General features: G+C 44.3%; 1 protein-coding gene across 1 annotated transcript in view; it reads left to right on the top strand.

The window, feature by feature from the left end:
* Window positions 1-2,902: 2,902 nt before the first annotated feature.
* Window positions 2,903-25,617, top strand: part of LOC121181408 (B-cell lymphoma/leukemia 11A-like) — a 34,148-nt gene continuing 11,433 nt past the window's right edge. The window contains exons 1-2 of the mRNA XM_041037363.1: window positions 2,903-3,117; window positions 5,912-6,304. Of these exons, the coding sequence (XP_040893297.1) occupies window positions 3,063-3,117; window positions 5,912-6,304 (448 nt within the window). The 5' untranslated portion in view covers window positions 2,903-3,062. The remainder of the gene's footprint in view (window positions 3,118-5,911; window positions 6,305-25,617) is intronic.

Below are 25,617 nucleotides of genomic sequence, written 5' to 3' on the forward strand. Positions count from 1 at the left end.
TGAACGGCGCTCCTGCTGCAAGCCCGCTGCCCAGCCCTGTTCCTTATACATTATATGCGTCTTGGTCTCACGGTGGCGCTATGCGCTCATGTAGGAAGAGCACATGAGGTTATGTAATAGAATAGTGACACCAACACATATTAGGTGGTGAGTGAGTGAGTGAGTGAGTGGCCCATGTGAGATGAGTGATTGTTGTTTTTGGACAGTGATCTTACATGAGGAGTGTACAGGATTGTATATCACACATAAAGATCCGCTTGGAAACGAGATGATACGTCTCAAGGGGTTAATTTAAAATTAAATCTCCTCCTCCTCCTTCATTTAAAAATCCAGATTCATTGATATATTTAGTTTCAAAAGTTTTACTTCTCTCTATAACTTAACTGAAATAAGTGTATGTATCCAGGAAGGTTCAAGTTTATATGTTACACTTGCATTAGTTGCATACTGTATCACAATTAGCCGAGCTCAATGCTCTGTATGAGCACATGACTACATGCTGTACTTGGCTTTTTTTAGAGTCCATCTCAAATTAAAACACTAGATGGCGCCAAAGCACTGAGCTGCGAGTGAGGGCTTAGCTGTAGTAGCTGAGCGTGATCAATTATGATGAAGCTGAGGCCATACACTGAAGCAACACACACGTACAGCAAGGGGGGGGGGGGGGGGAAGAAAATGAATCAACGCAAAGGTCAATGAAACCAAAGCAAACTAAACCATTAGTTACTGTGATCAGAATATCAGCATTTAGACAACGCCCTTCTAGGTTTATAGTTTTTGTGAATTCTCTCTGATGCAGGTAACAGCTGATTGTTGATTATGAGCCTTCATCCATATTAAATTAAGCTTTTATAGCCTACATCCTACCGTATGTGACTAATCTGGCTCAGGCTTAAAATGCTGTAACTTAACATTATCGTGACATAAAACCTAATAGTAATTAAAAAAGGGAAAAAAAGCAAATCCCTTTGTTTTGATTACTTTCGACATTTATGTAAATCATAAAATTACAACAATGGGGCCCAAGCGAGATAGTGTAAAAAGCTTTAAAGCTTTAGACTACCTTTATAGCTGACTTTCATTGTTTTCTCTGGATAGACTAACTAACCCTCAGCGGTTCCATTAGACAGCCTATCATTTAAAGTGCCGACACACTTCATTGGTGCATCAATCCTCAGTGGTGTTCCCTCAACGATGGAAACATTTAGGTTTTTTTTCTCAGGCTTTTATGGAAAATAAACATTATGCTTTGTAGCGTCAGCCAAAAACGCAGTCCGACAGTGAGGGTGAAATGCAACTGTTTCTCAAATTCGTTCAAATGACTTTGTCATAATTAGTTTAAAAAATTGTTTCCCATTTTCAAATATCAAATTATTTGCCTGGCTGTATGTGCTTGTAAATCTGGAGGACCTCACTGTCTGTGCTCCTGCACAGTAAAGGCTACATACATTACAATGCAGCTATAAAAAAAAAAAAAAACTCAACAGAGACGCTGTAAATTACATTAATAACTTAGATATATCCTATAAATATCACAATAATAAAATATAACAGTATAGTAACTTTTCAGCTGTGTGTTTTCTACAGCCTGCATATATGGCTTTGAGTGGGAATTTTTGGCTTTCATTTTTATTATAAGTGTTTGACTGACTTGTAGTTTGTTATATAAATCATTGCTCTTATCTATCACAGAGACTACCTGTTTGACTGATGAAAACATTCAGATAAGACGAGGAGACAAATCACAGTCTGAGTTCATAGTTTTTATGTAGCCAACACTGAATATAGACTGAGGCGCATTGTTCACACAGGGCTTATCACCTGTAACGCACTGTTTAATCATAACAAATCAAATTATATTGTAGCCTATAAATCAAAACGATAGGCTATCAGATTCTAAACATAGGCTCAAATCTGATTTAGTATTGTTTTTTTCCCTCATTTTTTCCTTTATCAGTATAATCTGGCGTGCTTATATATTACATTAATATTAATCTAATCTTTTTTACTCCACTTGCATTTAGGCCTCGATATTTAATATTTGCATTCTGGTGAACCTCTCCAGAAGGTGGACAAAAAACAAAGTGAGTAGATCCACTCTGTAGCTCACATGTAGAAATGAGGAAACGGTCCCCGATCATGTTCAGAAGGCTTTAACATCACTAATACGACAAGTTTAACAAAGTACGAGGAAAATAAACAAGGAAAATTCATTGTCTCCTCATGTCACCATTGCAATGGAGTAATATTTAGTAACAAGTAATAATTAAAACAGCGAATTTGGTCATCGTGTGAAAATACAGCCTCCAGTCAGGACTGTACATTTGCATAATCACTGCATATTCATATCAGCCTGTAAATAAACTGTAATAAATATGAATGAAACTGAACGTTAGATTTATCCTCCACCACGTCCCTGCTACATAACGCTCTTTGGCTCGTGCGCTTTTTACTGCTCCTCTACTTCCTTGGATAACTGATAACTCAACTGCTCTCTCTCTCTCTCTCTCTCTCTCTCTCTCTCTCTCTCCCTCTCTCGTTCACTCCTTTAGCCCAGCCCCCTTGATCTTCTCTGTCCATTGGTGTCTTCGGTGTGCCCCCCCACCACTACCACCACCACCACCCCACCCCACTTCCATAGGTAGTCCATAATGAGTGTCCATTGGTTTTTATTATGGCCTGTCCCCCCTCCCACTGGCCGGCTTCGCCCTGCCCATGTTTTGTATGTCTCAGTCCGTCCATCTCCTGACGTTCAAGTTCGCAGGAACGTCACGTCCGCACTTGAACTTGCAGCTCAGGGGGGCTTCGCCGTACCCCCATCACTCTGTCTTTGCGAAAAAGTCATGAAGAGCTCCGCACAGCCCGTAGCGCTCCACGCCTCTCTCTCTGTATGATCTGCAGTTCATTTTGTTGTTTTTTATTTTTTTCTTTTCTTTTTTTTCTTTTTTTTTTATTCCTGTTTGGATGTCAGACGCATCAATGAAGATATTTCATTTGGAGTCTACCTTATAGGAACGGATTTCCCAATGTGAACTCAGCTGAACAGCCGCCACTAAACCGACATGTCTCGCCGCAAGCAAGGCAAACCCCAGCACTTGAGCAAAAGGGAGTTTTCGCGTAAGTGGAGATAATTTTGCTCTAATTTTGCAGTTTTTCCCCCCTCTCCTCTCAGAGAGCCACCTCTGGTCCTCTTTTTTCCGTTTAGATCAACTTCCTTGGGAGAATTTTAATAGGTAGGATACGGCCACGTACGGACCCACCGCTGTCCTGAGTGAAATGACAAAACGCCAAAAAAAAAAAAAAAAATCAAAGACTAAAGGTTATTTAAAGAAATGATTGTGGAAGTTTTGAAACAACGTGACAAAGAGCTTCAACTTGTGTTGGTTAAGGTGTTGTATAACGCAGCCTTCAAGGTTTCTTTCGCCATTAAAGGGCATGCATGGGCTTTATGGCCAGAGACCTTTGCCTGTATGAAGGCAGCCCAAGACTGCTACTCCTGCTGCCGTCTGCTGAGAAGTTTTCAGGTGTCGCCTGTAAAGCTGTTCCACCACAACAACCTAGTTCTTTTTTCGTTGTAAGAATGTATTTACAGAGGTTTGGGGCTGGTTTGGACACAGGGAAGTGGTGTTTACATACCCACTTGTCCACAGCGCAGAGACCTCGTGTGCGTTACCTACAAGGAATATTGTTTCCGTGCCGCAAATTCCTCACAGCTGATGTTTAAAGACGGTGTATTTAAAGTGCAGTGTGTTATCTTGTGTCATTAAAAGAGATATATGTTGCATAAATCCACAGGAATCTCCGTGAGCGACCCTGTTTTACCAGCACGGGAGAGAAAACCAGGAAAGTCGTTTTACGCGCGTGTGTGTGATAAAATTGCTGGACACCTACTGAGATTGCATGATAGGGTCTTTTTTTTTCGCCATGTCGAGATACATTTATGTTTGCAGGAGAACTGTTTCCCACCGTTTGTCTGATGCCAGCGGGAAACTGCTTTATCAATTCACTCTCACGCGCATCAGTGAATGTGGAGGCGTCTCCAAATATACAGATTGTTTTAATTTAAATTTCTGTCGGCGATTAGCAGCCCGTGTATTTCCTTTGTCCTTAATTACTTTTGTCGTAAATGTATCTCTGCATGCTGTTCCCTTTTCGGTTGAAACCAATTATGCTCTCGCAACATGTATGCTTTCACTTGCCGGATAATTGTCAGAAGGTTTGCCAGTGGGGGGCGCAATGTGATTGTAGTCCTGTGGACCACTTCTGAACTTGAACTTGATCCACTTTATCCCTGTGCTGCTTGACCAAGCGCATGCAGAGGATCGTTTTAGTAGAAATAAGAGATTGTATATTTTATGTTCCTTGCATTACTCATGCATTTTTTTTTCTCCAAGGGAAGAAAAAAATAAAGTAATACATTCAAAATATCCAGAGAGTATGCAGAAAGAAAGTGTTTAAAGACAGGAAGCTCTACGCCTGTTTTCATGGAACAATTCACAAAATTATTTTTAAAATACTTTTTTTTTCTACTCTTGCAGAGATTCCTTTTAGCCTGTATAATTTCTGTGTTTGGCTCTGACCCAGATTCTTTGAGTTCAGCTTCACTTAGTTTGGCATAATACTTGTGTTTTTATATATTCACGTTATTAATTTGAACTACAGAATACTTGAGACTGCACAAGTTTGCATAATTTTATTTTGTGGCCAGTGGTGAGCTGTCATGTGGCAAAGGGACACTTTATCACATATTTATACATGCAGAGAGGAAATGAATGTACTGTTCATGCTTACTGCATTTATTTATTTGTTTATTTTTGTTATTTAATTTGAAAATAGAAAAAAAATCTCCCTTTTTACATTTTTCTATGAGCGAGTTGGATGGAATTATTGATCCACAGGAAGTCGTAATAGTCTAAAATGGCAAACGAAGAGGCCTAATGATTTTCCTGATAGTGGAACAGACCTACTCCTGCATCCCAGTGGGAAACATTGGCCTAAACTACTTTAAATTCTGGCACAGTCAGACGTCTGAAAAAAGGATTATATTTTAGTTTTCAAAGTTATTCACATCACTCTTGCTTGGCATCAAAATGAGATTATTTGGTTTGAAGAAAATCTTTCCACCTAACCCTGCCTCACACACCTCGTCTATGTCCATGGCATAAGCTGGTTAAGATAAGCGGCCTGTAAAATAGGAGCGAATTCCCTCATCTTTAATGCAGTTGAACATACAAGTAACAGGGCCTATCTTGCATAGTCCCTCACCACCTTCTCGTCTGACCCGACACAGAATTAAAGGTTGAACCAGCGGCAAGAATTCATCACATCTTATCTCAACATCCCAGTCGGAGCGCCCAGTGTCGTTTACCGTGTGGCTAGATTACTTCTTTTAAAATGCTCTCTCTCTCTCTCTCTCTTGTCTCTCCTCTTTCTCTCTCTCTCTCTCTCTCCGTCGGTACTTCAGGGACCTACTCCACATCCAACCCCTCAATGTCTAACCTTGGTTCACGAGATCCCAGCACTTTTAACGAAATGGGGTCCAATCATCTTGAACTCAAATTAGAATCTATTTTTTGATTCTCAGAGGTGTTAGGTTCATTAAAAAAGCGAGATTGGCAGCACAATAAAGAGGGTCAAGCAACTTAATCATTTGGCTGCTGCCTGCAAGCTGAACATGTCAGTCCTTATCGAAGTAGTCTGTGCTTTCTTTCTTTTTTTTTCTTTCTTCTTTCTTTTCTAAAAATATTGTATATACATTTTAAAACCTGACCTTATTCCTGTAGGTGTATTCAAATGTTGTAGTACTGCAGAGACCAGTGCTTCTCCTGACACATTTGTTTACAGGCACTACAGAATCACTACCTCTCTCTGTACCATATCTCACATTTCTCTTTCTTTCCTGCCCATCCAGCTGAGCCGCTGTCAGGTGTTTTACCAGAAGAAGACTCTCAGGACTCCCCCAGGCTGGGAGTGGCTCAGGGCGATCCCCTAAAAGGGGACCAGGACCTGCTGACCTGTGGCCAGTGCCACTCCCGCTTCCCCCTGGCTGACATCCTGCTGTTCATTGAACACAAACGGAGGCAGTGCCACGGGAGCCTCTGTACGGACAAACCCCTGGACAGGCCACCGTCCTCCCCGCTCGCCTCTCCTCTCTCAACATCCTCTTCGCACTCGCGGACCCACCATCAGCACCCGCGGAGGGTTTGTCACCCCGTGGAGGTGGCTGTTCAGGTGTCACCGCAGGATGAGGATTGTTTATCTGCTCCCTTGCAAGGAATAATCCCCAAGCTGGAGAATATCACAGGTAAACACACAGGGAGCTTAAAATGGCTGCCATGCAAGAGCAAACAAATGAGCAAGATAAAAATGTGGGATGTAAGTCTTTAAGGTCTAAAGTTGTGTGGAGTGGGTCACACGTACCAAGGTTCATAGAGAGTTTATTTCAAATGAGAACAATTTTCTTGGTTTTGCTCCTGGTAGTGAGGATGTCTCCAATCTGCATAAACAGGGTGTGAAATATCTGCCGCTGCATTTAGGAGCTGTGAATCTCGCTCAGCTGAGCCATGAACCCACATGAAGACAAGCCTGAAAATGATTGTGAGAAAAGGAAACATTTGCAGACAGTGAAAAAGACACACACGGAGACAGACAAAGACACAGATTATGAAAGAAAGAGAGAGAGAGAGAGAGAGAGAGAGAAATGGATTTCTTTTGGTTTGTTGCTGCATCACAGATGTGCTCAGATCCTGTGGCCTCCACATTCTCTCTCATGTGGTGGTGAGAGATGTATCTCTATCCCTCCCTGGCTTATTACACTGTCATATCTCTCTCTCCCTCAAATATGCGCCTGCAAAGGCTCACTATGATGCTAAAATTAAAAAGAGACAGAAAAGAATGTAATTATGCTGATCTGTCAAGGAAGAAGCATTTATTTGAGGAACCCTACAGCCACTAATTGTCAGTGTTTTTTCTTGATTTGAGTAATTAAGGACTTCTTAAGGCAGCTGTTCGGTTTGTTGGTTGTCCACCGGGTCTAAATGAGGCTGTAGTGAAAACATGAGTCGCTGTGCAAACAAGCATAAGTCCCTCATGACTGGTTTTACAGAGTGGGGTTTGATTTTGACCGGCCTATTTGAATGTTTATTCATTTCCTTTAACAGATCCGATATCGTGTGCCAGATTGAGCTGATTGTCTGGGCAGTTATGATTTAATTTGAAGCCAATTCAGGCTAAATGCATGGAGAGTACTACTCAACAATGTGCACCACTGTACTGCATTAGTCAGTGTTTCAGCTTCGCAGATGGCATTGTGAAGGGACTACTGTTATCTGTTGTTAGCCAGTTAGCCCTCTGTCATACAGAATGACCACTGTTCATTAGTGTGCAGTTTGTTAAACATCTGCGCGCACTCGCGCACATGCACATGTACACACACATCCTCACACAGGCATACACATCTGACATGCCTCTTGGCCTTGTCAGCTGTTTGAACATGTTTTTCTTTGCTCATTTAGTTCATCGTGCAGTGGAGTTCACATGATATCATAAGGTCACTAACATTGTGAGCAGAGCTTTATTTATAGGACTCCTGTCTCCGAACATTGTGTAACAGTCAGGATTTACTTGGGTTAATAATGAATAGATTAACTTAGTTGTATGTGGAGTGAGGTTGTGTCCTGTTGTGACACCTCATCTGATTGTGTTATAACCTTGTTACAACAGTTCCTTGTGTTTCAACCCTCAATGTGTGAGGTGAGGAAAAGATCAACATTTCAGATAAGGAAAAGGACAAACCAGCAAGACGTTTCGGGTCAAACGGGAGATGCAGCCACTGTGCAAGACACACCATACATCAGTCGCATACGTATAAGAGTCAGCCTCCCCCCACCTCTGTTTTCTGCGTCCAAGATTGATGTATCCAGGCTGGCAGTGCCAGCGCGCCACCCCACACTCCATATGCTAGCTGCCATGTTCTCTCACCCTGCTCAGTTAGAGGCTGACACTGAGCTGAGGCATCTCAATACATACTGTCTGCACACACCGTATCTCTGCTGTACTGGCTTCATGTCCAGTTCGTTCCACTGGAGCGTATTACATGTTACACCCTTAAAGATTTACTATATGCTGCTGCAGTGCACACACTCAAATGAATGTGACCCGTCCTCCTGAAATGTCAATTGACGCAGATAGATTTCAGTATGGACAGCAGCTTAAAAAGGCAGGGTTAGGTGTAGGAAAGAAGCCGCTGGACTTAAAGGGAGATGACACCCAGGATGGTTGAACTATGAGGTGGGGGCAGTTGTCTGTGATACGCCAAGAGCCAGAGACGAAGCTTTTGCCTCTCAGTCTCTGTCTACGGGACAGCTGAGGCCGTCTGGGAGTCTCATGGCTGCAGCTGGGGCTGGGGTCTGCAGTCTGGAGCTGTGGGCCGTTAGAAGAGGGCAGAGCAGCCTGCGTGCCATCATTTGCATGATAAACAATTTAAGATATGCATAGGGCACACCATAGCTTGTCTCCAGATTATGGATGGCCCAGAAAAAGAGCAGATGACAGTTTCTCACACAAACTATGTGACTGCAGTGTAGTATAAAACTAGATTTATTTCACAGGATATAATTACTATTATACTGGTGAAGTAGATTCATAGTTTTTATTTACATTCATTATTCCAAGGACTAAAAGAGAGTGTTATCAGCGCGATAAATGTTTGTTTGGTCTTCCAACATTGAGTAATTGGAGCAAGATGCTTTTCATTGTTATGATTTAGGGTGCGCAACTGCACTACTGTGTATAGGCCTCATCATGTCCTACATACCATAATTAGTATTTTTACAAATCGTTTCTCCTCACTACATTTTATGAGTGCGGTGCCACATTCTTGTGCTTGTATTGCTCCATTACTGTGGCCTGTATTTATCCATCCCAGCATTAGCACCTCTTGCATTCTCACCAGTGTAGCAGTGTGTGGTAATGAGGCCATTGTAGCCGCTCAAATCGACCACCATCTCACACTTCTGCCTCTTTCCAGCGCGCTGCCTCCATTGTAACCTGGACTCTGAATCAATACTGAGTTAATTATGGCAGCCACCTTTCCCCCTTTTTCCTCTATGAGAAGGAAAACATTCTAACAATGGAGTGATATTTCTTGTAACACCTTTCTGGCACTGTAGTGTGTCTTCTTGCAGCAGCTTTCCTGTCCTGTTTGTCCCTGCGTGTTGTGGAGACAAAGGTATTTAGTAGGCTCCATATTGGCACTGTGCCACCTTTCTCCAAACCACCAGCCCCTCCATCCCCTCCTTCATAAGCACACATGTACACACTGGGTATCTGTCAGGCAGAACTAGGGGGCTGGGCTGTGCATGGGGAGTGTGTGTGTGTGAGTGGTGGGGGGCGAGAGGCTCCTTGGTAGTGATATCTTTTTTTTCCTGTGTCCAGTGTGTCTGTGCGTGCATATGGGTCGCTGTGCGAGTTCACATGTGGCGTGTGCCTTTGTTTCGGTGATCACTTTAATTGATACTGAAAAGGCACAGATGCATGCTATTTTAATTATTGGATACCCGCTAATATTTTCAACATAAACTCCATTGTCTGTAAAAACTGACTCTAATTTGATCCTACAGCTGCTCGGGGCTCTGATAAAATCAGTCCTATTTTTGGCTGTGGGCTCCACTAAGTTTTAATGAAGGTGAACAGGAATGGGTTTTAGGATGAATTTTTCATAGAGGACATTTTTGTATTCCGAAGCCAAGCTCTAAACACACACAAATGTTGTCGGTGGAGATTCGTCAGCCTTTGTTGTTGGATTGAGTGTTAGTGGCTTTGGCTGCATTCAAGTGCTGAAGTCTAGTGGATGTTTACATCTCGAGTTTGGATGCAGTGTTAAACTAATGTATGTGCATATGTGTGCATGTGTGAGTGTATGAGTGTGGTTTTTGACCACTTAAACTGTTTATAGCTTTCCATGTGTGTGTGTGTGTGTGTGTGAGTGTGTGTGTGTGTCGGGCTGTTTGTTAAAGCTTTACTACCCTGGGCGTGCAGGCTGAACATGAAAGGGTCTTTGACTTGGCAAGCCTCGCCTGAGGACACCCCTCTGTGGACCATGCCAGGCCAGACTTGGCACAGAGCTCTGGGCCTGAGGGACGGGCTGGGCCTAAATATGTGTGTGTGTGTGCGTAAGAAGGAGGTAGCGGAGGTATATCTGTGTGTTAAAGCGATGTTTTGTGGGTTTAGGAAGCAGGACTTATGGTGAGGTGGCGGCTATGTGTGTGACTGACAGCGGGAATGTGTGTGTACTTAAGGGTAGGTATGCAGTAGACTGTGGGTTTGTGTGTGTGTGTGTGTGTGTGTTGTCCTTAGGGCTCCTAGCTTGGGCTTCCTGTGTCTCTGTTTGTCTCCTAACAACCCCAGTACGACAGCCTCAGGCCATTCAGGTGGAGGCTAGTTGAAGTATGCGCACACACACACACAAACACAAACACACACGTACAGGCACAAAACGAGGCTTAAACAAATGCATGCACCCACCCACAAATGTACACACACCTGTTTTATGAACACAACAATGCAGCCCCCACCGTTTACAGATCCACACACACACACACACACACACACACACACACACACAGACACACACGTACAGTGTAAACCCCCTGCTGTGAAACTGTGTTTTGTCTGTAATAAATGTGTTGTGGCAGAGGCCCCATGATGTGTTGTGAGTTGATGAGATCTGTCAGAAACATATGATCCTTATTTTAGCCCCCTCCCCTCTGCTTTATCCCACTCTCTCATTCTCTCTCTCACTCCTTCCCCTTTTACTCTGTCTCTCTATCTCTTCCTCTCTCTTCCTCACCCACGCTCTCTCTACACGCATTGCTCCAGTAGTTTGTCTCGAGGGACTGGAAACTCTAAGTTTTGGCTACGTTAGCGTGTCTACACCTCTTAAAGGCTTCCAACATCCACTCTAGACCTCATTCTCACTCGCTCAGATTTGGCTGCAGAGCAAGCCAGAAAACACGCACACAGCACACACACACACACACACACACACATACACACACACACACACATACACACACGCATACACTCCCTCTGTCTATCCCCTCTACCTACTGTCAAATGAAGCTATACGACAGAAACAGCCTTGTATGTCCACAGCCGCGTCACGCGGATGAAAAAGTATCCTCAGAAATAAGCGTGTCCTGCCGCTGTCCTGTCAATAGCGTGGCAGGCAGTCACATCACAGGGTCAGGGGTCATCTGACAGCGTCAGGGCCTGTCACGCCAGCCGCCGGCTTCACCACCTGCAGGTTAATGACTTTATTTTTAGACAGAACAGAAACAGAGAAGAAAAAGTGTCTTTGATACAGCTGTAGCTCAGGAAGTGGCAGATGAGAACATAAAGGACAGAAGTGATATTTTAGGAAGGCAGGTTGATTTGGAGTGAGAATAGGAACAGAGATTTTGACGAGGTAATTTTCATTTTCTGAAAAACTTCCCCTTTTTCCTTTAAGTCCTGATCTAGGGCACTGATTGAAACTGATCCAGATTTTATTATTTAGCATCTTGGAGAGTCTGTATCACAACCTGTATCTCTGCTCAGTATGTCACCTCAACCTCTTGTGTTCCTATTATGACTGTAGTGTTTATAGATGTGGAGCTGCAGGGCTGTTGCTTTGTCTTTCTCACACCCATGGTGATAATGCTGAGGCCATGGGAGAGCCACACTGACGAGGGCCTCATGTTAGTCTGAACCCACTGATCCTGGTCACTATCTGTCTCTCTAGTGCTTCTTCCTCCACTATCTGTCCCACTGCAGGTCCCAGTGCTGGGCTTGGCCTGTCAAGAGTGTGTGTGTCTATGGGTGTGTTCAAGTTGATTTGTACCTTTTGTATGTGGGTGGGTGGGTGGTCGTCTACAGCTGTGTCTCGCCAGCCTTATCTCCACCAGAGAGATAGGGCACAGAGAAGGGCCCCTGTCTCTGACATTACACTTGTGAAAACTCACAGCCCTCTGTTTGCGTGTGTGTGTGTGTGTGTGTGAGAGAGTCTTAAGAGTGCTTTAGCGTGTACATGTGCATGCAAACCATGTCTGCCGCAGCACTTTTTCATAAATGTATACTAATAGGTTGCTGTATTCCTCAGGGGGTTTTGTATTCAAAAGCTCATTGCCTCCTAATAGCTCAAGTTAACTGTACATTTGATCTTAGATTCAAATCCCACGTCTTTTAAATGATGATCAGAAGATAGGGCCTTCATTCATTTTTAAGAGAGTGTTAATTTGGTTATTAGAACCACTCTAGGCTATATGGTGGTTTCAATGTTCTGCAGTTTGCTTTGCACAAAATGCATGCAGGCACGATTTGGCACACCAATGAGATGGATACACACTGTCATCACGGATGCATGCACACACACACACACACACACACACCTACTTACACCTCGACTCCATCCCCCCACACCAAACTGACCCCCAGCCCTCGTCTCACGCATACACTCATACACACATTCATAAATGCACACTCCTGTCCCAGGCACCCTTTACTTTTGCAGGCTGAATCTCACTGATAACATGCTGGCGCCCTCATTTAAATTTGAAGCGCTTCTTTAATCTTCAAAGGCCTGATTGCTTTATGAATATGCATGGACTGAGCTGACTCTCAGTTCATTACCTTGTTGTAAATTCTAATGACCATTAGGGCCCTGCGCGGTAATTGCCAATTGTTTTGCATTTTTGATTAGCCCATTACCGGAGCGCATTCTGAACATGTCTGCCCTGCCTGCCTGCCAGGCCACGGCAAGAAGCAGAGGGAGGGAGAGATGAGGATGAGAGAAAAAAGGGAGAGCGTGCAAAGGAAGCTAGTGTGAGGGCATGGAAACATGGTTAAGGCAGTATAAAATTTGAGGCTTGGCTCAAAATGTTAGTTTTGTTTAGGAAGGAAAAAGGGGGATGAAAGACACAAGGCAAGAAATGTAGAATTGGATGTTCCCTAAACAAGCTCCGTCCAGGTTGTTTCTGCAGAGCTTGAGTGCAAGAGCGTGTACCTGGCTGCATTTATGTCAGCCTGTGTCTTTGTTGACTGTGTGCGTGGATTACTGTGTGTACATGTCCAAGTTTGCGTGCAGGTCGTTGAGTTGGATGGGGTGGGTGGTGTGCTGGGAGTGGTGGGGAGGTGGTGGGGAGGTTCTGGTAGTGCATCCCAATCCACGCGGTGCCTAGGACTTATGAAAGATTGATGGCTCCTAGCAGAATGGCATCACCCTGCTACAACTTGATAACATCTAATGGATAATTTAGCGCTCTGGTCCCACTCTATGGCAGGCTGGAGAGGACAGCAGCTGCTGGGCTTTTGGGGCCGCTGCTGTGGCTGTTTGTCGGAGAGAGAGAGGCATGAAAGAGGAGGAAGAGAGGGAGTGAAAAGAGGGAGGAAGAGAGATAGAAAATGTGTGTGTCTCTCTCTCTCTCTCTCTCTCTCTCACCCCTCTCTCTTGCTGTCTCACCCCTTAACTACATGCACCTTAACTTGTAAATACTCCTGCAGTAGTCCTGGTCACTGTTATGTGGCAACAGGAGCTGAAGTTGTCTCATCATGTAAGACTCTTGGCTTATTTACCTGCTCAGGACCTGGCATTATTTCTGGAAATCTTCCAGCATCGGTCTGGTGCAATCAAAAGCAATAACAACAAAAGACAAAATTACATTAAGTTTAATTAAAGGAAATATAAAGAGAGTTAAAGCATTTGTTTGTTTGCTTCATTTAGCCACCAGAGGAACCATGCGTTGCACTAAAGAACATGCTGTCTCCACAGGGAAGGTGTGTTGTGATGCCTAAAATGCCATTAAATAAATTAGTTTCAGCTGAGTGGAAGTTTTGAAATTAATCATTTAGTTAGCCTGTGTGGCACTTCACAATGCTCTTCCCCTGTGGTGTCCTTATTTTCCTACTTTCTGCCATGTTGTAGTTTTTCCATATAGCAAACCTATGCTTGAATGCTGAAAAGTGCTACAGAGATAACCAAATCTATAAATGTTGCAGGATCTCTGTGTGAATGGGGTTTCTCTCTGTTTGTTCTCTTTTTTTCTCTCTCATGCACTGTTCATAATCTCCACAATGTTTACACACGGCTCCTAGGCCTACTGTCAGTCTCTTATTCCCAGACTATTAAGCTGTTGACAGTTTGGTTAATCGTCCTGCAGTTTGACTTCGGGGGAATCAGAGAGGGGTCAGCGGAGTCCGTCTCCGAGGTGTGGAGAGAAAGTGGCCTACGTGTGCGTGCTGTTCTTCACTCTGTGGCGTGCCTTCGTGTCGTGAGCTTGTCTCGCTTTAACAGGAGAGAGGGGATGCATTGGCAGAAGGGGAGTGGAGGGGTGGGTGGGTAGTTTGGGTCTGCCTTTGCTCTGGTCTTGAAAGGGCCAGGAGGGGCCACAAACACAATGGGGAAATTGTCCAGCTCGGGATCAGCGAGAGCAAGTAGCTAGTCATGGTTTGCAGGGTGGCTGGTTGGTCTATGTCCAGCCTGTGTGTGTCCACGCTCACACACATACAGATTGAGAGAGAGAGAGATGTAGCAGCAGCAGCAGAGCCCACTATGGCCAAAGGAGTCTCAGGCAGACAGCATGATAGATGGCTTTGTTAAAGGGTCCCAGGGTGTCCCCTGAACTTGAAGCACTCTGTTTATCTTGAATAGGAGAAGCAAAGAGTGTTGGGGGGCAGCGAGGAGGAGGAGGAGGAGAAACGGAATGATATAGCTTTCAGGGGAAGGGAGAGAAAGGGAGTGGAGGAGGGAGGAGGAGGGAGAGGGAGAGTGAGGGCCTGTATCTGGGCAGGCCTGGCTGGGGGTTGGGGAGGTTAAGGGGGGGTCGTGAGCAGGCACGGCTGCTGGAGACACAGAGAGGAGGGAAAGAGGGGGATGGGGCAGCTCTCATAGTAGCTGTCCATTAACAGATGAACTTGGCAATGGTCCAGGCCTCAAAGGTCTTGGGAGACAGGCACACACACACACACACACACACACGCACATACACTCACACACACGGATGCATACTTCCCTGGTACCTGCTGACTGTGGATGGAATGCCACCATGGTTCTTTTTTGTCCAGAGGCGAAAGAAGACACGTCTCTGGTTCACCTATGTCAGAACCAGTTCAGACCGGTTAGCCACCCAGGCCGAAGGAGGCAGACGGACAGGCCTCGTTGCCCGGCCCTCTTCTCCACTCTCTATTTCTCTCTCCAGCTCGCCTCTTCTCGTCCTCCTCTGTTTTCCAGGGTTTAGAGGAGGAAACAGAGAGAACCTCTAACCTGAGGGCACAGGACAATGCAGAGGAGAGAAAAAAGAAGCAAGGGAGCGTGGGAACAAAGTGAGAGACGAATGGATCCGGTCGTAAACAGGGTGGGAAGAGGAGGGAAAAGTGTTTGGTTGTTGTTGGTGCTCTGCTCTTGATGGGGCAACATGAGCTTAACACCGCCGCTGCTATTGTGTACTGAAAACATTACAGCAAACATGAGAGTGGTGAAAACTGGGAGAGAGAATTTGATATGGAAGATGTACATAATGGACTGTTGTGCTGTGTGGGCAAGAAACCTTCTATCTGTGTCAGCTTTGCATGCATAAATACATCCACGGATGCATATATCATATATGTACACATGTGGCCGTAATGGAAATCATGTCTGTGAATGTGTTTGTGTCTGTGAACGCCATAAAATATGGACGCAGCTCCTCTCCTAATTACGACTCGGATGTGTCCCTTGAGTTTTGAGAGCAGGCTGTTCGCTATTCCACTTCAAATGCTTTCAGCTCACACACAAACCCTGCCTCAAGATGGCAGATCAGAAAGCTCTGTCACATCACGAACATCTAAGGAATTCAAGGAACCCAGAGTTTATCGCTGTAGGACTGTAGAATTTATTAATTTGAGTCCTTCTTTAGGCTACAGCTATTATTTGTCTGTCATCTTGATTAAACCGTTTCTGTGACTCATTTTAATGTTTACAGTTTTGGGTATGCACATGGTTACAAAATCAAGCAAGAATCCCAGATTTGTGGGAAAAAATGGGATTGTGTTCTGCCAGTGCATAAGTGAAAGTGAACTGCTGAGGTGAGAAAAGTGATTTCTTAAAAATTGGGAAATTTGTATGAAAGGTTGTGTGTGAAGAAGGTTTATGGAAGAATATGAGTGGGTTAGGTGTCTCTTTTCCCCCTTTTCTCTCCCCCACTCTGTCTTTTTCTGTCCTCACTCGGGGCTTTGTGGTTTTTGATTATGACGAATGGACACCAGACAAAAGCCTTCAAGTTCAAGTGCAGCCAAATAGAACTTGATTCATCTTGTACCAGATATTTTTTTTGATTCTTTAAAATTTGGTACAAGTTTATGAATGTAAATGCATTACGAATGTATAAACTTTTTCTCATTTGTACACTGGAACCAGGGCCAGACATTGGAAGGTGTCAAATATCAAAAGTTGGCACCGAGTGTTTGGTCCAATGTGATGTAGAATGTAATGACAGTTGTGTTACATCTTGCGTCAATTGACAGAGTGAGTTTTTATGTATAAATTCATCACATGCATGCTGCAGGGCAAACATGGATAATGTATGTTTACGTGCCTGTGCGTGCATGTGTTTCTGTGTGTCTCTGTGTAAATGCATGCAATCCCATTTGCATGTATTTCACACATGCTCACATTAATTTGTTATTTATAAAGAAGGTTCTTCTTTTCATCTCCCCTCTTTCGTCCAGCCTTCCAGCTCTTGCTCTATTTCTCAGAAACATGTTTTCCTTTCCAGAACTCTTGCGTGGTTACTTTGGTGCCGAAGCCAACTAAATATCTCGCTTCTCTCTCTCTCTTTCTGTGTGTGTGTGTGTGTGTGTGTGTGTGATGATGATGGCTGTTTTTATAATGCCCCCCTGCAAATTTGCATATGTATATGCGCAGATTGTATGAGAAGAGCTCTCACACTTAGAGCAGTTGGATGGGGAGGGCGATGGGGGCCATTGCAAGGGCTGTGTGTATAGTTTATGTGCGAGTGTGTGTGTGTTGAAGGGGGGTCGTGTTGGCGTTTTCACCCCCCCAGACAAAGCCGGCCACTACTTCCAGATGGTAGTCTGCTCTCTTCGGCCATGTGTCTGGTGTGTATTCGTGTGTGTGCGTGTTTATGGACAGAGACAGATACAAAGACAGTGAGAGTGAGGGAGAAATTTGCAAGCGAGAGTGTGTGTGCATGAGATGCAGGCAGAGGATGCTGATGGAGTGTGTGTGTGTGTGTGTGTGTATGCATATATGTGACAAATGTGAGACTTACACATTTTAATATATCATTGCTTAAGTGGTTAAGCATGGTGTAATTAAAAGCAAGCCAGTGTGGTGCGCCATGTTGTCTGTGCCTTGTTCTACATGCATTAGAATATATAATGAAAAGCAAATGGACAAAGAGAGAGAGATACATGAAAACGGGAAGGTGTGGAGTGAGAGACGAACTGACGGGTGGTGGGTTGGGGGGATTGGGGCAGAGGTAAGGTTTGGTGATTCTTTGTCTTAGCGGTGGTGACCTACTGTAGAGATGTCCGTGATCGTCTGGCTAATGGGGTCAGCATTAAAGACCAGGCGTCAGGATTATGTTTACATTAAGTGTCTTCTGTCCAGAGAGACGGTGAATAAGACGGTTGTCACTGGTTGTAGAGAACCCAGGATGAAATTTTGCTCGATTACATGATTGTGCAAAGAAAGTTGTATTTGAGATCAGATTTGGAAAACTATCCCTCTCTTGTGACATCATTCATGCTGTTCACTTACAAGTGTCTTTCAGATGTCAGGTGAAAGAGGTCTGCAGCTCGAGAAACAGCTCTAAGATTGTAAGGGTCTCGATATTCAATATGAAATCCTGCTTAAGGGTTCTGTCTAAATCCTGGTGTCCCCTTGGGGCTGTGTGTTAAAACAGGCCTGCAGCCCTGTTAAGAAAAGGCTATCTATTGCTTGGACAGACTCCAGCTTCCCTGACCTTGATGTTTGTTTTTCTTGTATCCCCAGACATAAACATGGCTCTTGCATCCAGACGCACTGACAGACAGGAAGTCATCCTCTCTGATGTCTTTTTCTTACATCTGGCTCCTCGGTGAACACCGGGGCAGATGTTTTGGGTTTGAAAAAGAGGGGTGTGTGCATGCAGTACATATCATGTGAACCCAAATGGTGTGTGAATTTTTCAGTGTGCATTTCTTCACCCTCACGCCTCCCTCCCTGGCCCTTCTCTTCTCTCATACCTGTCAGACTGGTTCTCTCTCTCTTTCATTAAAGCAAAGCCCTTCTCCTTTTTCTTGACCAGGTAGTATTTTGTTATCAGACGAGAAACCAGACTCCCTTATGACAACCCTTTACCCCATAGTTCAAAGTGCCAAGATAACCATTCTCTATTTATACCTTTATTGAGGCAAGCCCTTCTCTGCCAGTGAGCGGTCTGGCAAGGAGTGCTTTCCATGCTGGACATGCCCTGTTCTCCCCAGGCTCTGGTACTGCTGTGGTCTGCCAAGTTGCAGGGCCAGATTGCCTGTAATAGGCCTGCCATTTCCCTCTCATCATCTGTCAGCACTCTGGATCCAACTGCAGGGTCCAAAGAGGGCTACCACTCTCCAATTAAAAAGGTTAATTTGCCCTCGCCCATCTCTTCCGCCTTCCCCCCTCTACAGCTTGCTATGTCTTCATTAGCACTCATTTGTGCTTCTGTTTTGCTTTTCCCTTTTCTGTCTTTCTTTCTTCTTTTTAGTTTCCATTTGTAAACATTGTTTTACATGGAAAAGGTACAGGGTGAATACCCATTAGCATATTTTTTTCCGAGCCAACAAGTTTTTTTTTTTTTTTAATTATTCTCAATGGTTTCAAAGTGCTGTTTTTTATAGCCTCCTCCGAGCAGTTCAATTTCTCTGCATGCTACGCCCTAATGTCACTTTGATTAAACTGACCGGTGTCAGTGGAGGAAGCAGGAGATTACAGGAAAGGCTCAACATTTTGGGAAATATTCGCTTTCTTCGTGAGCGTTAGATGAGAGGATTGATACCACTTTCATGTCTATACTTTAAATATTAAGCTTCATCCAGCAGCCAGTTATCTTAGCTTAGCATAAAGGCTTAAAACAGCTAACCTGGAGTCCTGTCATTACTGTGAGGTTGCCAGGCAACTGGCGTCAGAGGTGCTAGTAGGTGGAAGTTTTTTTTTTTTTTTTTTAAGTTGACATCATTCAGTCGCTCACAGGAACAGAGTCACAAGTTGTAGCACTAATAATATGTAGTAAAACTCAAAGCTCCCACCACCTCTCAAAACATTTCCGCTTTGTAAAGATATCATTAAGTGACGATGCTCAACAAGTAGCAGAAACGTATTAGGCATTACTGTAATTTTAAGAACTGTGTGAATTTGACAGTGAAGAGAAAAGCCAGCCTGTCTTGTTAGATTGGGAGAAGGGTTCATAACTTTTTCCATTTATGTGGTGGCCATGCTTCGTTGTCATTATCCTCACAGTGGTGTCAGTCTCTTAAGCCTCAGCCGAACCTGAGAGGATGAGCGGTATGCAAGTGAGGCCTGCTCCTGTGGGATATAGTGTCACAAGCTTACTTTCGTCATCTGTGATCTGCTCCATTCAGACAGAAGGAGCGGAGATCTTGTCCTGACGGGCTGTTATAACTCCCTCTTCCTCTATCTCTGCTTAGGGCCTTTTCCTGTATTGTCTCAGTTCCCTCATTCTCTCCCCCATGCCTCTAGCTCTCCTCACTCCTGCCATCTTATTATCTGAGAGGTCAAAGGAAAGGGGCCTCTTGCATCTCCTCCTCCTCCTCGTCCTCTTCTTCTTCCTCCACCCCCTCTTTCTTCCTCTCGGTTTATCTGAGCAAAATGTATATGGACGTATGTGGACATGTCGCTTTGTGAACCCAAAGGCCAGGAAGGAAGCTGCCCCTAACCGCTGCCTGTACTGCTGCTTTCTGTCAGTTACCACTGCTGTCAAAGCTCCATCCTTGTGTCAAGCTAACACAGCCAGCAAACTGTTGAGGCTCTTTTACGTGTTTACTTTTGCGTGTCTGGGTCTTTAGAGGCAGGATACTGTGTGGGCAATTGAGATATAGCATTTGTTTTGAAAGGATAATGTGGGCATTTCCACTTTTTGGCTTATTTTGTTCATAGCTTGTTTAATTATGGTTCAGATCCTAATAGACTTTGGACCATTTTATAGACTTAACTTTGGCAAGCCTTCATCCAGCGTTTGCAGTGTAAAGATATTTTTCTTACCAAGAAGTTAAACAAAGTTATTGTCCACACGAATGGGAGCAAATGAATGTAAAAAGGTGTTGAATCTGCAGAAATAGATTTTTTTTTAAATTGAGGATTGTTTTGAAAACAAAAAGAAACTGAATGAGGATTGGATTTTATCTGATCACACACTGTATGTGTCAAAGTCTGAGAGTGTGGGCAACTAATTCAAATTAGCACCAAATATAGACTCAGTCATACAGTTATTTTACCTTAATAAATCAGTTGCAGCAGCTGCGTTGTCATCTGCTGTTAAGTGTTGTGGCATACTAAATGAAATTGGGGGTCACTCTTGGTAGTTTTAGTGATTAACATAGGCTAATGACTTAGAAGGATGAACAGGAGGTGGACATAAAGGGGGGAGAGAAGGAGACAAGAAGGGGGACACTGTCTGGCTCCCTCACCGGCCATTAAAGGCCAACCCCTGGACTACGAGAGCGGGCCAGTTTCCCATGCACCGGCGGCACAGGCAAGCCCTCTTCGGTTACACAAAATGTCTGCCTGTATGGTTACGGAGAGAGATATTATTAGCGTTATTTTGCCTCAGTTATCTGAGAGCATAGTGCTTTTAGGCCCCCTTGTTTGAGTGGCTGACAGACACTTGAGTTTCTGCAGCAGATTAAATGAAATTTTAGCAGCTTTTTCTTGGGGCCAGGCCATAAAACCACACAAAGGAAGCAGCTGCCACTAATGTAATCTAGAATGGGGTGCTGCAGTGTAAAGCTGTCCACCACTCTTTTGTTTTTCCCTTCTTCTCCTCTCCACAGCCTTTTACGCCATTCTTGACACCCTTCAACTACACCCCTTCCTCTTCAGATAATATCCTTGTTCTTTCACTGCCTTTAATTCCTCTTTTCATCAGCTACCCCTCTGTGTACTGCAAAGGTGATGAAACCGGACGAGAGCCATAAAGGCCATGTGTTTTAAGAGCAAACATATCTTGTTTTGTCTTTATATATCTGTATGGCAGTGTCAAAGGTACATGAGATAGCCGTTGGGCTCAGCCGTTCTAAGGCACTTTCCCCTCCCGGTATTTTCTGCAGGCCTGCACCGTATCAGCTGGACATGTATGGAATGAGCACATAGGATCTTTACAGTTTGACCTTGCGCAAATTCACAAAGTTCATTTCTCGGAATGCAACACAAGCAGTCCACTGGGGTCAATGCTCCCACGACCCCTGCGTCAGTCAGAGGTTGTCAGTCCCTCTCCAAATGACAGGGTGGATCTTGAGAACCTGAGTTCATGTTGACAGGGAGTGGAGTTACATTCCTGTCAGGGCTGTCATTGTCTAAATGACATGAGAAAGAGAGAAAGAAAGCAAACGAGAAAGGGAAAGAGAAACTGCAGGAGTGTACAAGAATTCCCAGTAATGAAAGCTGTTTATTAATTACATTCTTTAATTATCTGGAGCTGACATTTGCATCAGCACAGCAAAATCTTAGTGAACACTTTACATTGAGACTCCACTGTTGCCTTCTGTAAATGAAGTTTTATAGTCCGTTAGAGAAGCAATAGCACAAACATCTGGCCCATAAATCTCAGGTGGTACTGCAGAGTGCAGCCTGAGAAACCAGCTCTACCCATCCCCTGATCAGCCATTAATCCAAATTTCCACACTTCCACACTGACTTATTTATATACGGTTGGTTAGCTGGTAAGCTTTCCAGGAGTGTAGGCATTGCATTGGAAAGTACTGCTGTGCTATTTAATGCATATGAAAATAAACTACTGTATAGTTTAACACGTTGCTTCAGCAGCGTTCAGACCATTCACGTATTAAGTTGTAGTGAGCATAAAATGTGTGTGAATTTGCATCATGGCTGTGTATTGGTCATGCGTGCGTCTAAGTATGTCTTGCCACTGCCTGTTGTGGAATGTCTGAGTTCATGGACCCTTTCTGTGCAGAGATGTTGGCTTGGAGGTGTGCTCAGCCTGCTGTTCAACCGGTCCGCCAGTCAGTCAGTCAGTGTGTACATGTGTGTGTCCTGTCCTGCAGCTGTCTGAATAAATCCTTCTGTCGCCAAAGGAGCACAGGCTTTCTTCACATATCCTGCTCACCAACTCTTTCTCAGATCGTTCTAAAATCTCGTTCTAAAATCTCGTTGTAGAATTTCTCTCACACATTTATTGAATTAATTAATGAATTAATTCAATTTGTCTTGAGTGAAAGGAAAGGAATTTATTCTTGCTTTTTTTTGCTGATGATTTCTTGACCTTTGCTGATCCACTGGAGAAGTTTGTACCTGTTACGGCAGTCCTCCTTCTCTTAAGTCTTTATCTTGCTGTCCCTTATTAGCTCCGTCTGTCTTATTATTTTTCCTTGGTTGCCTTTGCCTTTTTACATAGCGTCCTCATAAAAACTGGAGAATATGTTGTGGTGTAGCACATATGCACATGTGCACGCTTACACACCAACACCACACATGTTTACTTAAACCTGATGACCCAATAGAAATAGCTCCTGCCCCCCTTTTGCCACCCTCCTTTTCTGCTCCTCTGCTCTGCCCTCCCTCCTTCCCTCCCCAGGGTAGGTCGCTATAGTCCCCCTTATAAACATAGTGATCTATAGGAGCCCTAGACCCAGACAGATTTTTGGCATGGCTGTGCAGGTAGCATTCCAGCACGGTTTGAGATCTTAGGGCCCTAGCCTCGTTAAAAGCCTGATTTATGCTCTACAGCTGGGCACAAAGGAACCTACAGGTTGGCTACCTTAATTAATATCACGCTCACTACTGCTTGGACCTATGCATGTTCCTGACACACCTCTAGGGAGAATAAGCGGAAGGGTCCACATGATGTATTTTTAACAGGCCAGTGACGGCATGTGTGTGTGTGCACAAGATATAACTGAAAATACACAGGTAGCTGTGTTATATATAAATTCAAATGATTCTTACAAGGACATTTAGTACCACAGAGTTAAACCTGTCGCTGATTAAGTGCTGATTTTTTCTTCTAGAGCTCTGAGTGTTAACTTTCTGAGCTCCATTGTCCACCATTTTGCCACATCTTACCCACTTCTCATGCGTTACTATGGTGGCTGATCAGACCACATGTCTTCAATTAGTAAGCAGGAATCTGGTACGGCAAGCCTCGGAGATGAAGAATTGTGTGGAGCATGGCCTGCCATTGCCAAGCATATGGCCCATCCATCTTATGGACTGTTATTGATGGTAAACGTTACATTTAGGTATTAACTGGTTGCCTTCACCCCGTTCTAACCCTATAGACTTTTCTCTGACGTGTACAATATAGTCATGTGTCACTGGGAAAAAATACTGTGCCCTGTAATGTACAATCCAACCATGACTCATTTGATCTGGCATCCATCTGTGTGGGGCATTTGTCCAAAATAACACATCATAAAGGTGTGGCATGAGTTGGTGTGGTCCTAGTAGCATTAGTGTCAAGTTCTAGTATTGAAAAGAGGAGCATGCAGGACACTTTGAATATCTGACCACTTCCTTGCTTCTGTCACGTCTCTTCCTGCTTCTGTCAGAATGTCTTGAAGGGGTTGAAATAGGGCTGAACAGGAGGCCATTTTGCAATTTTAATCAGGGTTTGGAAAGCGTCTGGGCTGAGAAGTGGCCCAGCACTGTTTTCTCCTCAATGAATTAGTAATGGAACAGGAAATGGAAGGTTGGATGAGTGGATAGCGGTTGGTCGGTTGGGGCATTGAGGTCCCAGTGTTAGTGGCCGTGTCCTTATTGCAGGATCAGTGAACTTCCTATCTACAGCTTGGCTGGTTATGACATTGCAGTGAATGTAACATGGTGAAAAGAGGTTGTGTGACACAAACATTAACAAAAAGTACACACTGAACTTGTGAGAGAATCAGTTTTCATACAAAGTCCAGACTTCTGTTCTGCGGTCACCACATGTACACGCATAACTCTCTCTACTTCCCGTTTCTACATTTCTAAGGAAAATGGATTTGCAAGTTACTTCTGACCTGAGATACCCCTTGATCTAAAGAGTCCGGCTATTGATGCTTCCATAACCACTCGACCACCGTGTGCACAGTCACACACACCAGATGGGACGCGTGTTAAACCCTCAGCCTCCACAGCTCGGGGCCACGGGACACTCCAACACACTGGCCCTCTTGTTTTAAAGTGCCATGTCCCTCCACAGTGCCTTGAGGCTCGTATGCATAACGAGCTGCTATGGTTGGCCCAAGCTCACATGCCCTGGTCCTCTCACCCTGAGGTGGTAGGACAGGGTGAAAAATAACTGCATGTTTAAAACGGCCCTTGTTCACTGGTATCTAAATGATGGCCCATGCTTAAGAGCTTCTGGGCCTACTGCGAGTGTGTTCAGTAACAAACAACTGAGGTCCACATTGGTGGTAAATTTGGGTTTCCTAACTTCCCCACTTCCGCTTCAACACCGGGGCATGAAAATGTGGTATTTTACTGGTGATCCAAGTGCATCTGGAACCTGAGGATGCACAGACAAGATAACAATGAGTACCTTTACTTGCTTTGCCTCTTCTCTTTTTCCTTTGCCCGTTCTATGTGTTTCATTTTCTCAGGAAATATTATTTACAGTGACAGAGCACCTCAGGCAAAAGGTAGGAGGAAAAAAGGCTTGTACACACTGGCCTGATGGATGGACTTTTGAGATCTGCTCGGCAGAAAATGAGTGGTTGGAGAGGATGAGCTGTGTATCGTGGCACAGGTGTTTCACGGCCAAATCTGGCTTCCCTTTGAGGTTAAGAAAAGAAAGATTTAGAGAAGCTATGTGAGTGTGTTGTATGTGTTACAGGCCAAGCATAGAGTATTTTAGAGGTAAAAGAAAAAAGGTGAGGGAAACACTGTTCTCGTGTGTGTGTGTGTGTGTGTGTGTGATTGTGAAAGACAGGCCCACTTTAACCTCTCTCAGTGCTGTCATCAGAGCGTGTTAAGGAAATAGCATGATGGAAGGAGGAGTGACGAAGGAGCATGCAGGCTGCATGAGGGACGGAGAGCAAGAGGGAGAGGGAGTGACTCTATCCCCCAGACACCAAAGTGTTTACTCAGTCCAGGGAGACTGTCTCTCTCTCTCTCTCTCTCTCTCTCTCTCTCTGTGTGTGTGTGTGTGTGTGTACATGTTTTTGTTACCTCTGTGGGACCTTTCACCAACCTTGTCGGGACCAGTAGTCCTCATGGGGGATCAAAACCTTGTCTTAATGAGGCAAAACCTGGTTAAGGTTAGGGGTAAGGTGTGAACTGGGGTTAAGTTAAGGTTAGGGTTAGGCCTGAATTGTTTATGGTTAAGGCTGGAGTTGGGCTATCCACAATGAATGGAAGTTAATGCAATGTCCTAACAAGGATAGCTG

Source organism: Toxotes jaculatrix, chromosome 4 (assembly GCF_017976425.1).
Source record: "Toxotes jaculatrix isolate fToxJac2 chromosome 4, fToxJac2.pri, whole genome shotgun sequence".
In the NCBI taxonomy this organism is placed as follows: Eukaryota; Metazoa; Chordata; class Actinopteri; family Toxotidae; genus Toxotes; species Toxotes jaculatrix.